The sequence below is a fragment of the Ambystoma mexicanum genome, chromosome 7q (assembly GCF_040938575.1).
Source record: "Ambystoma mexicanum isolate Mex_15411 chromosome 7q, UKY_AmexF1_1, whole genome shotgun sequence".
Taxonomy (NCBI): Eukaryota; Metazoa; Chordata; class Amphibia; order Caudata; family Ambystomatidae; genus Ambystoma; species Ambystoma mexicanum.
In genome coordinates, this window is record NC_090941.1 from 913787993 (window position 1) to 913801062 (window position 13070).

At 49.0% G+C, this 13070-nt stretch overlaps 1 protein-coding gene across 2 annotated transcripts in view; it reads left to right on the forward strand.

Moving 5' to 3' along the window:
• Window positions 1–13070, forward strand: part of CCDC90B (coiled-coil domain containing 90B) — a 382474-nt gene that overhangs the window by 300967 nt on the left and 68437 nt on the right. Inside the window, exon 9 of one of the 2 annotated variants that reach the window (XM_069639861.1) lies at window positions 12177–12219. The exons of the other annotated variant lie outside the window; for it this stretch is intronic. Coding sequence (XP_069495962.1) covers window positions 12177–12219 — 43 coding nt within the window. The remainder of the gene's footprint in view (window positions 1–12176; window positions 12220–13070) is intronic. 2 annotated transcript variants of the gene reach the window in all.

Below are 13070 nucleotides of genomic sequence, written 5' to 3' on the forward strand. Positions count from 1 at the left end.
ACCTTCACACGGTTGGGAAAAGCCACTTGAGGGGGAGAGGTGCTTTACATTGATGGGTCATCGACAATAGACCAAACAGCAGGGGAAAGGCATACAGGAACTGCAGTGGTCAGACTAAAAGCAGACAGTCCAGCAGAAGTAATAGCCAGCGCGAGATTGCCTTCACATTTTTCGGCACAAGCAGCAGAAGTAGTGACTCTCATAATGGCATTAGAAGCGCTCAGGGACCAGGAAATAAGTGTATTCAGATTCAGCCTATGTGACGTCTACAGTACACTCTGGGCTGTCACGATGGCAAAGTAGGGTCTTTAGACATGCTGACAGCACACTAGTGCAGCACACGCCCCTATTGGATAGGTTCATAGATGTGTTGGAACTCCCAGCAGTAGGAGCAGTCATAAAGTTCTAGGCCCACATTAGGGGGGGGCGGGGCGATGCAGTCTCCTGGGGCAACAAAGCAGCAGATGCTGAAGCAAAGTGCGCAGCATATCTGTCAGGAATAAGACTTCGAAACCCCTTCACACACATGTATACGTGTGCGTAATATGATTCTAAGAGAAGGCTATAATGCGTTACCAGCAACAGTGATGATGGGATTTCAGGGAAGGGATCCAACAGAGGAGAAAGACTTAAGGGTGAAAAGGGGATGTTCAATATCTCCTATTGATGCTCTGTGGTGACAGGAAATCACAGGCACACTAGTACTCCCAATAGCACTATTGCAGATTGCACTCCTGCAACTGCATTATCCAACTCATATTGGAAAAGAGGTACCTGCTGCTCACATAGAGGAAGATTGGTTCTGTCCTAATATGTCAGAACATGTAGCAGCATTAATGGAAAGCTGTGTCCCTTGGAAGAAGTTCACTGCAGGACATACTTTACATGTAGTGAGGGGAGCCATACCTCGCCCAATCGGGCCATTCCAACATCTCCACGATCCAGGTGCTCCAGGGCTACCGCTACATGATAGTGGTTGTGTGCCCGTTCTCCTGATGGATCGAAGCTGGTTCCTATTCACGCCCAATGCCCTCAGGGCAGCAAAATTCCTCATTGGAGAGGTATTCCCACAATGGGGATGTGTGCGGTCCTGTGGTCAGACAATGGGCCTTATTTCGTGAATGAGACTTTGGAGCACATCACACCCCCTACTGGGCATACAGCACAAATTCTCTTGTGCCTATTACCTGCAAGCAAATGGGGTTTGTGAGCGCCTCAACGGCCTTCTGAAAGAAAAAATTGAAAAAATAAAATCCATCTACAAAAAGGGATGGCTTCATTCTCCAGCATTGGATCTTTCATGGATTCACATGCTGTGAATATTTCCCGTCAGGCTGGGAAATCTCGGTACCTTTTTAATATAGCAGTTTTCCTATGAAAAACTTCGACACTTTTAAGTGTCCTATCAACGTCTTTTTGGGTGCTTTAGGTTGCACCAATAGTATGTCCCGTATAAATGGCCCCACCCCGCGGCTTCCTTTCAGATTTCATCCGTCTCCAAACTGTTGGGATCAACTTTCTTGAGAATTGTTTTTGCTCTTACGAGTTCCACAGCTTCATTGCTTCGGTGTGTTCCAGGCCCATCATGTCATTTGTGGGCCCGAAAAAGTAGTTGTTCTGGCCATGCGAGACCTGTGGTCTCAAGAACGTTTACGAAGGGGACGGTCATGCAGACTGTCTGGATTGCCTGTACCCTAACCGCTCCTCCGAGAACTGCGAGATTTGCCAGGGATTCTCCCAGAAGACGCTCAAGGACCGTAACCGGCAGCTCATTTGCTGGTTAAACGAAGGGGTCTATCCGGGATCAGAGGTTGGTTTGGCCCGCAGTGGCAAGTCTTCGACGAAGAGGTCTCCTCCACGCCAGAGGGTGGCCAAGAAACCACACCCCGGCGCAGAAATGGCTTTGGGCAGAAAGAGTGGTGCAGGACACACAGAATCAGGAGGCCAGGAAACGCAGAGAAGTGCTGGCATCCACCTATGTTCTTGTATCAATCCCTGTTGGTTTTATTTGTAATAAACTGCAGTTTGAACTCTCCGTTGACAGTCCTTCGTGTATACTGTTGGGGGAGGGGGTTGGGCTCTCCAAGTCTGCCAACTTCCAGCATCACTCTGGCATAACTAGGAGTTTTCCCCAACAAGTTGGTACCAGAACTGATAGTTGGCTGCGCCAGCCTGGCATAAGGTCGCCTCCTCCACTGCGGAACCTTAGAGGCCGCAGAACCCTTGCATATTTCAAGAAGACCGGGAACGTCTACCAGTGGAATGGCCGTCTGGGAACATTTCTTGCCCAAAGTCAGCGAGGAGTCCAGGCAGGCCAGGACGTGGAAGTGGGCACTTTCTGGACACGGCAGCCGAGCAGTGCCAGCAGACCACAGAGTGTAAGTATTGACCCAGTCAAACAGCAACTGGGGGAGCGAGGAAGTTATTGAGTATTGTATAATATTGTCGAGTATTGTCAAAGTATTGTTTAGTATTGTCAAAGTTAGTAGGGACAGGAGCGGAGGTAGATATCCCTTTTCTTTGTCTCGGGCACGTTCAAGTTTAGAGGTAAACGGTTCGGGTGAATAACCTAGACTATTGACTTGAGGGCACGGATGGCAGATATGATATGATAGTTTACTTATGTAGCGCCTATAGACAATGTGTTTCAAAGCGCTTCAAGGCAAGGGAGGGAACAAGGGAAAATACAATGACATTCTTACAGGCCATGAACAGTAAGGATGTGAAATGAACTATTGTACTCGGCCTGACGACATTTCAGATAGTGCAAGAGCTAAGACATAGATAAGGAAGGGAGGGGAAGAGTGGGAAGGAAATGGAAACAGACAGGCGACTACCGTACTAGGCCTGACAACATTTCTGGTAGAGCTGGAGAAAAACAAGAGGTGAGGGAGAGGATTGCAGAAAGGTAGGGGAGGAACAAAACAAGTGACTATCATCTAGGCCTGATGACATTTCAGATAGTGCTGGAGGGGGTGTGGGGAGGAAAAAAACAGTAAGGGGAGGAAACAGACGAGGTTGCTATCATACTAGGTCCAGGGACAGTTCTGATAGAGTAAGTGCATAGAAGAAAGAAGGGGAAGGAGATAGGAAAAGGGAGAAGGGAAAGGAGGAGAGGACAGAGTAAGAGGTCAAAAGAGCGGAGAAGCAAGAGTGGAGAGTGAATACAATTGCAGAAATCAGTAGTAACACATAATTTTGCAAGCCAGGCTACAAGATGAAGATGGGAACAGCATGATTCAGGGACACCATGAGTACAAGATGCAAAGGAAGTCCAGCATGAGAGTTGAGAAAGGGTGACGCACTGTGAATGAATGAAGTCCATCAAAGTCAAATCCAGCATTGGCCACAAGACGGTGATGGTGAAATCAGAAGTTTTCAGGACAGACTCCTGCAGAAGTAGGCTCGAGATATGTGAGGGGGGGGTGGGGTACAAGAATCAAGCAAAACAGGCAACATCTTTGTGGGAGAATGACAGGGGCACAAGGGAACATCACGGGGAGGCCAGAGGGATTGGGGAAGGCCTGTGGGGACAGAGGGAGTGACACATGTTGGTGCAGGATTACCTGCTGTCTGAGCAGGAGGTGGGGCCCTGGGTCCTCCTGGTCCGAACAGGTCTAAACAGGAATTGCCATGTTTTTTGTCTGCCCTTTGCTTCGGACGCCCGGGCGAGAGATGCCCTTGATCTAATAGTTAAGAGCAGGAAGGAAGAGGCAGGGCTAAGAAGGTGGGCGGGGCTTGCTAAGTGGTGAAAAAGAGCGGCAGGAAGGAATGCACCAGGTGGGCGGGGCATAGGCCAGGTGACCTGGATCCATGTGCACCTGCTCCCCATCTGCAAAGGAAAAGAGGCTGGAGGGCTCATTAAATAGGGAAAAAGAGCGGCAAGCAGGAAGACACCAGGTGGGCGGGGCTTGCTAAGTGGTGAAGAGCAGGAAGATATCAGGTGGGCGGGGCTTGCTTGGTGGTGAAAAAGAGCGGCAGGCAGCAAGGCACCCGGTGGGCAGGGCTTAGGCCAGGTGACCTGGATCCACTTGCACCTGCTCCCCATCTGCAAAGCAAAAGAGGCTGTAGATGTTATGCAAATAGTGCATTTCCTGTGGGTTGGGCGTTCTTGCTCAGGTCATAGATGTCAGTATCCCCGTAAGGTTTAGCAGGCTGGCCGAGGGAAAAAGAGCGGCAAGCAGGAAGGTATCAGGTGGGCGGGGCTTGCTAAGTGGTGAAAGAGCGGCAAGCAGGAAGGCACCAGGTGGGCGGGGCTTGCGAAGTGGTGAAAGAGCGGCAAGCAGGAAGGCACCAGGTGGGCGGGGCTTGCTAAGTGGTGAAAGAGCGGCAGGAAGGAATGTACCAGGTGGGCGGGGCATAGGCCAGGTGACCTGGATCCACTTGCACCTGCTCCCCATCTGCAAAGGAAAAGAGGCTGGAGATGTTATGCAAATAGTGCATTTCCTGTGGGTTGGGCATTCTTTCTCGGGTCATAGATGTCGGTATCCCCGTAGGGTTTAGCAGGCTGGCCTAGATTGCAGGTGACTTGACTGGTTAAGTCTCCTGGAGTGAGACGTTTTGCACGCTAGGCAACGCAGCTTGTACAGTTTGATCACAAGGGAATATTGGTATACTCTGCCTGGAGGTGGGAAGACAGCTTTGGGGTTTTTGTGTATTTTTAGAGTAACGGGCTATAACAATGTGCGCGTGATACTTGATTTCTCTGCACTACCTTGGTTAGTAAATTGGTGACGTCACCCATAGGTCTGCACATAGGGCACAGAGAGCACGAGAAGGTGATGAGCTAGCACTGGAAACTTGGGATTGGTAGACTAGGTGAACCAGTGGCGGTGCGCAGAAGGCGCATGCGCAGGATTTTGGGTGTGCCTGAGGAGGCAGACACTGTGAGAGGGGGGCGGTGCGCAAAGCACACCTGTTAAGATTTGGAGCCAGAGAGGCTCATGGTGAATTTGATAGCATTGCTATTACATTGCACCTTCCTCCCTAGCGGATTGTCGAAACCCTCGACTTGAGGTCAGGTAAAAGCAAGAAAATGTATCAGGGGAAAGTGTGGGGATGACACACCTCTAAAGCACCTGTGTAAGGCACTCGCACCCTACAGGGAGAGGATTTGTAAATATAGCATAAAATGATCCAAAAGCACCAAGGGAAAGTTAACTAAACCATGGCCACCGTGCAGAAATGTCTCCAAGTGCAGCAATCACTACTGACACACATACAGGGTGCCTATAAGGGGAAGAAGTTAGCAAGCTGCATGGCCATATTAGAGTTTTGGCACATGTTTCAAGAGGGCGAGGAGGATGCAATGAGGTGTCAATGGATGCTGAACCAGCAGGAGGTACCGGGGTCTACGACCCCCACCTTCCACTCCCCCCTCCGAGTGTAGTATCAGATGGCCAAGACGATGAGCAAGGGATGTACCGGTCACAAGAAGTTAGTGTTTACACGAATTGAGCGCAGCAGAGGGGTATTCAAATCTGACATATAAGCCACCACCATATACTCCGGGAGGGGGGGCAAAGAGGCGCAGGGCAGCCGATCGCTGAGAAGGGAACGAACAGTGAGGTGAAGGGACCGAAGAAGGGGCTCAGGAGCATAGCCACGAACGAGTGGATAAGAGGACAGATACTTCTGAAGCTGGAAGGGAAGAACGAATGGGAGACAGTGGGTGGCTAAGCCAATGGAAGGTCTGAAGGGGAGCGGTGATGCATTTGATTGGGCTGAAATAATGGAGGAAGCCGACAGAAGGGCGAAGGAACGAGAGGAGAAATTAGAGAGCGTTCATGGGGCAGGGGGACACACAGCAAGGGTTTTGAGGAAGAGGGGTGCACCAAGGAGGACGTGGGTTCGGACCACAGATGCATCACAACCCCAGGAGGGTTTTGGGATATGGTCAGCAGGTGCAGCAATGCCCAGGGGATTTCTCTGGCTTTCCGGGGCAAGGAAGGGAGCCACCACAATGGTGGACCTTTGGGCAGATAGGACACATCTCGAGAGCGTATAGGATCAGGTGGATACAGCAAAATTTGGGAGCACAGGGCCATCAGCCATTCCAAGGGGATCAGGACGACTACTATTCACCAGACCACCAGCTGCAGCAATGGCAGATACAGGGCACACACACCAACAGGTGCCACAAGTGCAGGCACAAGCACCACAGATGCCTGTACCACAGTATTTACAAGCACCACAGATTCTAGCGAACACACAACAGTTGTCACAGGTACAGACTAATGACGCAGAGGCACACGTGGACTCCATGGCAATGGATCCCATCAGTCATCTGGGAGGAGTTACCATGGTGGGGGACAACCCCTTGACTGGGAATGGGATGTCCTTATACTCTCAATAGGACAGCCCACAGGCAGACTTGATGTGCTCCATCCTGTCGTTCCCACCCAACCCTGTGGAGGAACCTTGCATAGGGGTAGTGATAGGTGCCAAGACTTTGGAGCATTTAAGTTGTCAGGTGATGCCATGAACACATGAGGATTCTCTGGGGCTCGGGAAGTGGTTCCTTTCACAGACGATTTCTCACTTTCTATAGGAGAACATGATCTACCTCAGCCTTTTCTTTACTCTCGACAGACACCTGTAAATATACTGGGATGAGACATTATGAGCAGACTAAACATGACCATTTCATTCCGACAAGGGAATGATGAGCTCCACACCAGGAATACACATGCTGAATGTAAGAGAGATCATTCAAGCCTATTGTGGACAGAGTGTGCAGGGGGGTGTGCCCGTGGATGAGGAGATGTTCCAGTACGGGACATTGCTATTTTATGGCTCCCAGGGATTGCAGGGAAGATGTGGCGTGTTCCAAACGAGTATCTGTTCAGATCAGATATACCATTGGACGAGGAGGAGGGAACCATAGTGCCAATAGAAATTGAGGCAGTGGTAGCAAGAGAGGACTGATAGCGGTACGTGGGATGGACCGTGCAGGACGAGCATGGAGAGCAGTGATTGCGGTGGCAGAAGTGTGCAGTTTGACCACAGTGACAGACGAAGAGCTATTCAGGGAAGAGAGGTTAGAAACGGAGATGTGTTTGAGATGAGTGTGACTTACTGGTTGAGGATACACTACAGGGAAGTACCACAGAGATGGCAATGGCGCTGGAAGCACCACCTCAGTTCTGTGAGGGGGATCTGGTCAAGGTGCCCAACACCCTATGGACAACTAGTCCCTATGATGTGGGGCTCTTAAAAGAGCATAGGACGAGTGACGATAAAGCTGAAACCAGGAGCAATTTTACCAAGGGTGAAACAGTACCCACTCGCAAAAGAGGTAGATGAGGGCATTTATGAGACCATTGCAGCACTGATGGAGGCATTCTTGTGCCGTCAGTCACCATATAACACAGCGGTGCACCCAGTGAGAAAGATGAAGGACGGGGTTGTGGCATTTTATCCAGGTCTTAAGGCCTCTTAACCACATTACCGAAGCAGAGTATCCTCTGGTTGCAAATCCAGTGACAATCTGTTACGCTAACCTGATATACCCGGGGCCGTCTGGAAGGCTCTGAGATCTGGAACCCTGGATGCGTAGTTGCCCAGTGCTGAATAATGAATCTGCAATTACAGAAGGGAGGATTTGTGATAACCGTCTCTAATGGGTGAATCTCCCACTTCCCTCTGACCGATCCTCTTCCCTCTGGGTCTTTCTCACCTTAGTTATTTGTAGGGTAAGCTATCCGTCCTGCGTTTCTTGTGCAGGGGCGCTTGACGTTTGTTGGCGAGCTGCCGAGTTGTTTGCAGTGCGCCTTCATTGGGCGCAGGCCTGCTGTGACCCCGAATCTGCCGATAGGCAGGTAGGTTTGTTAATTGTAAGTCTCTGTTCTGTTTCTGGTGGGAATTCGTTAATGTCTTTATCACCTTCTTTTCAGGTGCGAAGGACTTGCCGCGGGTGTGCCGGATGGAGAGGCACATTTTTAGTTAAGAGAAAGTGCGAAGCGCAGCGCCTTTGTCTTTTTAAAGCTAACGTGTTTTCTTCTTCTCCTAGCAGGCCGCTGTGGTGCTGCAAGTGGATGAGAGCGTGATGAAAAAACTGGCCCCCGGAATCCGTTAAGGTAAGAAAAGCGCTGTGAAAACAAATCTGAATAAGTCTCCTTTTCCTTTGCAGGATGTTGCTGTGGTGCTCTGGATAGAACCGCAGCATAGCGCAACCGAATTCCGGTGAGACTGCCGGAATTTGATGTTTTCTAATATTTTCTCCTTTTCTCGATGTTGCAGGTCGCGATGTTCGAGCAGCAGCTGTGGTAGCGGTTCGCCGGAAGTCCTTAAACTAGTACTCGCAGGTGAGTGATGTATCTTCTTCTCTCGGTTTCCACAGATTGCAGCCTGGTTGAGATGCTGAGTGCTGGATGGTGTATTCTCAGGTAAAACAGAATAATCTTGTGCTTGTTCTTGCAGGACTACAGGAAGATGCTTAAAACCAGGAGCTGGACACGGTGAGCATCATGCTGCTAGTTGCAGAATAACGCAAAGCCTGTTCTGCAGTCAGGGTGTGGTTTATATAGCCCAGGTAAAGTAGTACCAGGGAAAGTAGTTCCAGACCTGCCACACCCAGAACACTAGACCGCATGGCTTGGTTCTTAAGAACTAGGCTGTGTGATTGCTTCCATTTTGGATTTAAAGACCCATGTAGTCAATTGAAAGTAAGCCTGTTAAGTATCTCCTTACAGTACATGAGCCTGGTGCCAGATGCGCCAGGACTGGCTCCAGGAGCCTTTTTGCAGAAGTCTTGTGGCCCTTGGAGTAAATGTGGGGGCTTGCTTGTGGCCCCTGACAGTGGTCATGACACAATCCCATGCAGCATCCCAGCAGAAGTTGCCTGTCTCACGGTCATTGATTTGAAGAATGCATTTTTCTCAGTAACATTGCATCCAGACTCACAAGATTTGACTTCTTTTATGTAGTCTCTGGAGGATTGTTCAGGGGCATCGTGCACGCCTTGGAAGCAAGAAAGCAACGAGCACCACAGGTTCGATCCCCGGGACTGCGCTTAGAAACCTCTGGGTATTAAGCGCATTATAAATAACATGTATCATATAGAAACCGGAAGTGGACAAATGCAAGACTTCCTCAAGGGTACTGCAAGTCACCATCTATTTTTAACAGAGTGATAAAGATGGACTTGTGCAATATACGTTTGTAGAGCACAGTGATACAGTACGTAAATGACATTTTGATCTGCAGCAAGACGGACGATCTTTGTAGCCAGGACTCAGTGCACATGGCAATTGGGTTAGCCGACAAAGGATGCAAGGTCGACAAGGCTAAGATTACCCCAGAAAGAGCGGAGACAATACACGAGGCAGCTAAGCCCACGACAGTGAGAGAAAAGCAACAGTTCTTATGATTGTGCAACTACTGCAGAGCATGGGTTTTTGACTGCAGTACATACACAAGGCCTCTTTTGGGCGCTTTGAAGGAAGCATAGAAGGGACACAAGACACTGACATGGACCACAGAGATGACTGATGCATTTGACATGCTAAAGGAGGAAATGTGCACAGCCCCAGTGTTGGGGATCCCAGACTACAAAAAAGGAATTTGTTCTGGTCTCGCACTCTGATGGTGTGGTGATGAAAGCAGTACTGACACAGAAGACAAGCTTGGGACACAAACCCATAGCCTACTACAGTGAGAAGCTTGACCCAGTAATGAGAGGACATTATCAGTGCGAACAAGCTTAGCTGCTGGCGCATTTGCGGTTGAGAAATCGGCAGGACTCACCATGGGGTGCACTACCATTCTTTACATGGAGCACACCCTTTTTACACCACTGCAGAAGCCAAAGAGCACACTGACGGCACAAGGAGCATCGGGCTACGAAGTGATGCAACCAGTGCTTCACTGAAGATAGTGAGGTGTAGATTGGTCAACCCCGCAATTTTCTTAGACATCCTACATAAAGGAGGCCATGCACACAACTGCACAGAAAACATAAAGGCATTCGGTGTAACTCGCAAGGTAAATGAGGACGCTCTTGAGTGGAGAGACATACTGTTTGACTGGTCGTCAACAATCGACCAGACAGATGCGGTCAGGCATACAGAAACTGCCGTGGTGAGGTTGAGAGAAGATGGAACAAGTAAGGTAGTAGCCAGTGCGCGACTACCATCTAATTATTCAGCACAAGCAGCAGAACTAGTGGCCCCAATACTAGCATTGGAGCACAACAAGGGAAAGGAAATGACAGAATACTCCGACTGCTCCTATGACGTCAGCGGTGCACTCAGGGTTGGCATGATAGATGAGGAGAGGCTTTAGGAGGGCAGACAGGACACCAGTAAAACACGCACTTCTGTTGGGCAAACTGACATCATTGAGTACCCCATGCAGGTAGCAATAGTGAAGTGCTAAACACACACTGAAGGGAAAGATCCTATCTCAAGGGGGAATGAAGCAGCAGACTTTGAAGCGAAATGCACAGCATATTTTGGAAATCTATTAGATATGGAGACCGCATCAAATGCTCGACATAATTCCAGGAACACTGTACTGAAAGAAGGGTACAATGCATTGCCAGAAACACAAATTATGGAGCTGCTGGGAGCTGTGCCTAGGGAAGAGAAGGAATTGTGGACTAAAAGGGGATGTACAGTATCTCCAACAGATGCCCTATGGCGGCAGAATAACAAAGGGAAAGTGGTCATGCCACTAGCATGACTGAACACTGTACTGACACAATTGCACCACCCAACACACGGGAAAAGAGGTAATTGCTGCCTGCATTGGAGAAACATAGTTCTGTCCTAATTTGTCGGAACACGTGGCTGAATTTGTAAGTAATTGCTTGATATGCAAGCAATATACAGCAGGACACACATTGAGAGTAGTGAGAGGAGCCATACCTCGACCAATAGGGACATTCTAGCATTTACATGTGGACTACTTTGACATGATCCAAGTGTTTGAAGGATACTGCTACATGATAGTAGTTGTGTTCCCATTCTCCAGGTGGATTGAGGCTGGTCCCGGTTCACATCCTGACACCCTCAGGGTGGCAAAACCTTTGCTCAGAGAGGTGTTCCTAAAATGGGGTGTGTGTGAGGTCCAGCGGTCTGACAATGGCCCTCACTTCGCCAATGAGATGTTCAAGCACATAACTCCGTTGCTGGGCATCCACACAAATTCACCTGTGCGTACCACCTGTAAGCAAATGGGGTGTGTGAATGCGTGAATGGAGGCCATCGCCAAAACCCAACAGAGCACAAAGGAAAGTTGGCTGCATTGCGTACCTCTTGCTTTGTTTGCATTGCGCAATGAGCCTGGGTCTGACCACCATTCAATGCCCCATGAGGTGGTGACAGGACGGCACATGCAAATCTCAATGGCTTCTCACACAAGAGCAAAGACGGTGTAGTGCAGATGTGTTAGGACTAGAGATGTATGAATACATTACTTCCTTGATTACTAGTGCCTCTTTTATCTGTGGCCAGATAATGACACCAGGGGGGCCAGAAGACAGTGGAGAGAGCAACTGCAACAACACACCAAGAGACTCAGAACTTAAGAGACATGTCCATGTGGGGACCTAGTGTTGTTGCGACATTTCCTCTGCATGTGCAGTGCACCAAGGTCCACAGGTTCTTACACAGTGGAGAAGGTGGCCGATCAGGCAATTAAACTGGAAAGTAAGGCAGTATGGAACCACATGTCTGACATCGAGCCCTACAAAGGAGCTGCCTCGCCTGGCAACTAGTTCAACAGGGCCAACGATCAGCAGCAAGAAGAGCTGACATGTGATTCTGAACTTACACTGCCGAGTTGAGGACACCCAATGGTTATTCGCTCATGGGCAGCAGAGTTGGGGACTGGAGTCTTAATAGATTTAGAGTGAGGATACACTGTCTGTTATTTTATTCTCTACAAACGTTCGACGAGAAAGCTGATGTAATAGTTGATGATTGCTCATGTTGCCCACTGCACACCACACTGATAGTTTCTCAGTTTGTCCACACTGTGAGAAGACCCAGTAGAATCCGAGCATGATATCCCGGAGTGTATTACCTTGCCTTTGTAGAATATTTGGCCCAAACAAACCCACAACTCGAACATGGCGATCGAAGTGTTAGTTTTTGCTATTAATGATTTAGTGCGCAGGGTTTAATGAGTTACTTAAATACTAAAACAATAACTCATTTCTTTGCACATTTCAGACGGGCAACTATATATTCAGGCTGCACAGGACCAGCAGCACAGGTAAAGTTGAGTGAAATAATAAAGAATGTGATTATCCTGTTGTCTCCTTATTCCCAATGGAATTGTTGTGTTTATTTTAGAGGATTTCCTTTTTTGCTAGTGCTACCGCTGTATCCTCTAACATGCACCCCAACCCAAGCAGGTGGAACTACCATGTCGGGTGGACAGGAGAGCACTGCAGACTAGGTAAGGAGAGGTAAGCACAGTGTTGACACAGACCTGAAGGGGGTAAACATGTATAACACTGACACTACTCTAGTGTCTAATAACATGTGGTACAAGCACATGACCAAAGTAGGTAAGGAAACCACCAGGGACAGCTGTTATGTCTGCTCATTAATCCCCTATGCCATGAGTGCCTCCAGAACGTTCATAGCAACTGAAATACCAGCAGCAAGAGCCCAATGCCTGATGTAACCATCAATTGTAACCACTAGATGGAGATTTCAAAGGAAGACGGCGACATTGAGATGATGTCCTGCGCAAAGTTCCCGTACGAAGACCACTACATAAAGACACTAGACATGGTGAACAATTACTGGCAGCTAGACAAAGCAATGCAATATATCACTGACGGGCCTGAGAAGGGAGCGATGAAGACTGTAACACTGAACGGATTGTCCTGTCCATGGGCAAGAGTGAAAGAGACAGGAGGAGAACCTGGATGCTGGGAATAACCACAGATATGTTTATGGCCAAGTGTGCACTGAGGACGGATGGAAGGATGGAGTGGTGGGAAGCAAAGCACTGGCACTAGCATAGTCACCAGTGACCAAGGTGCAGGAACCAAACAAGTGCCTGAAAGAGTGGGACACCAGCACAAAGCTACTGATGTGGGTGGAAAATTAAGC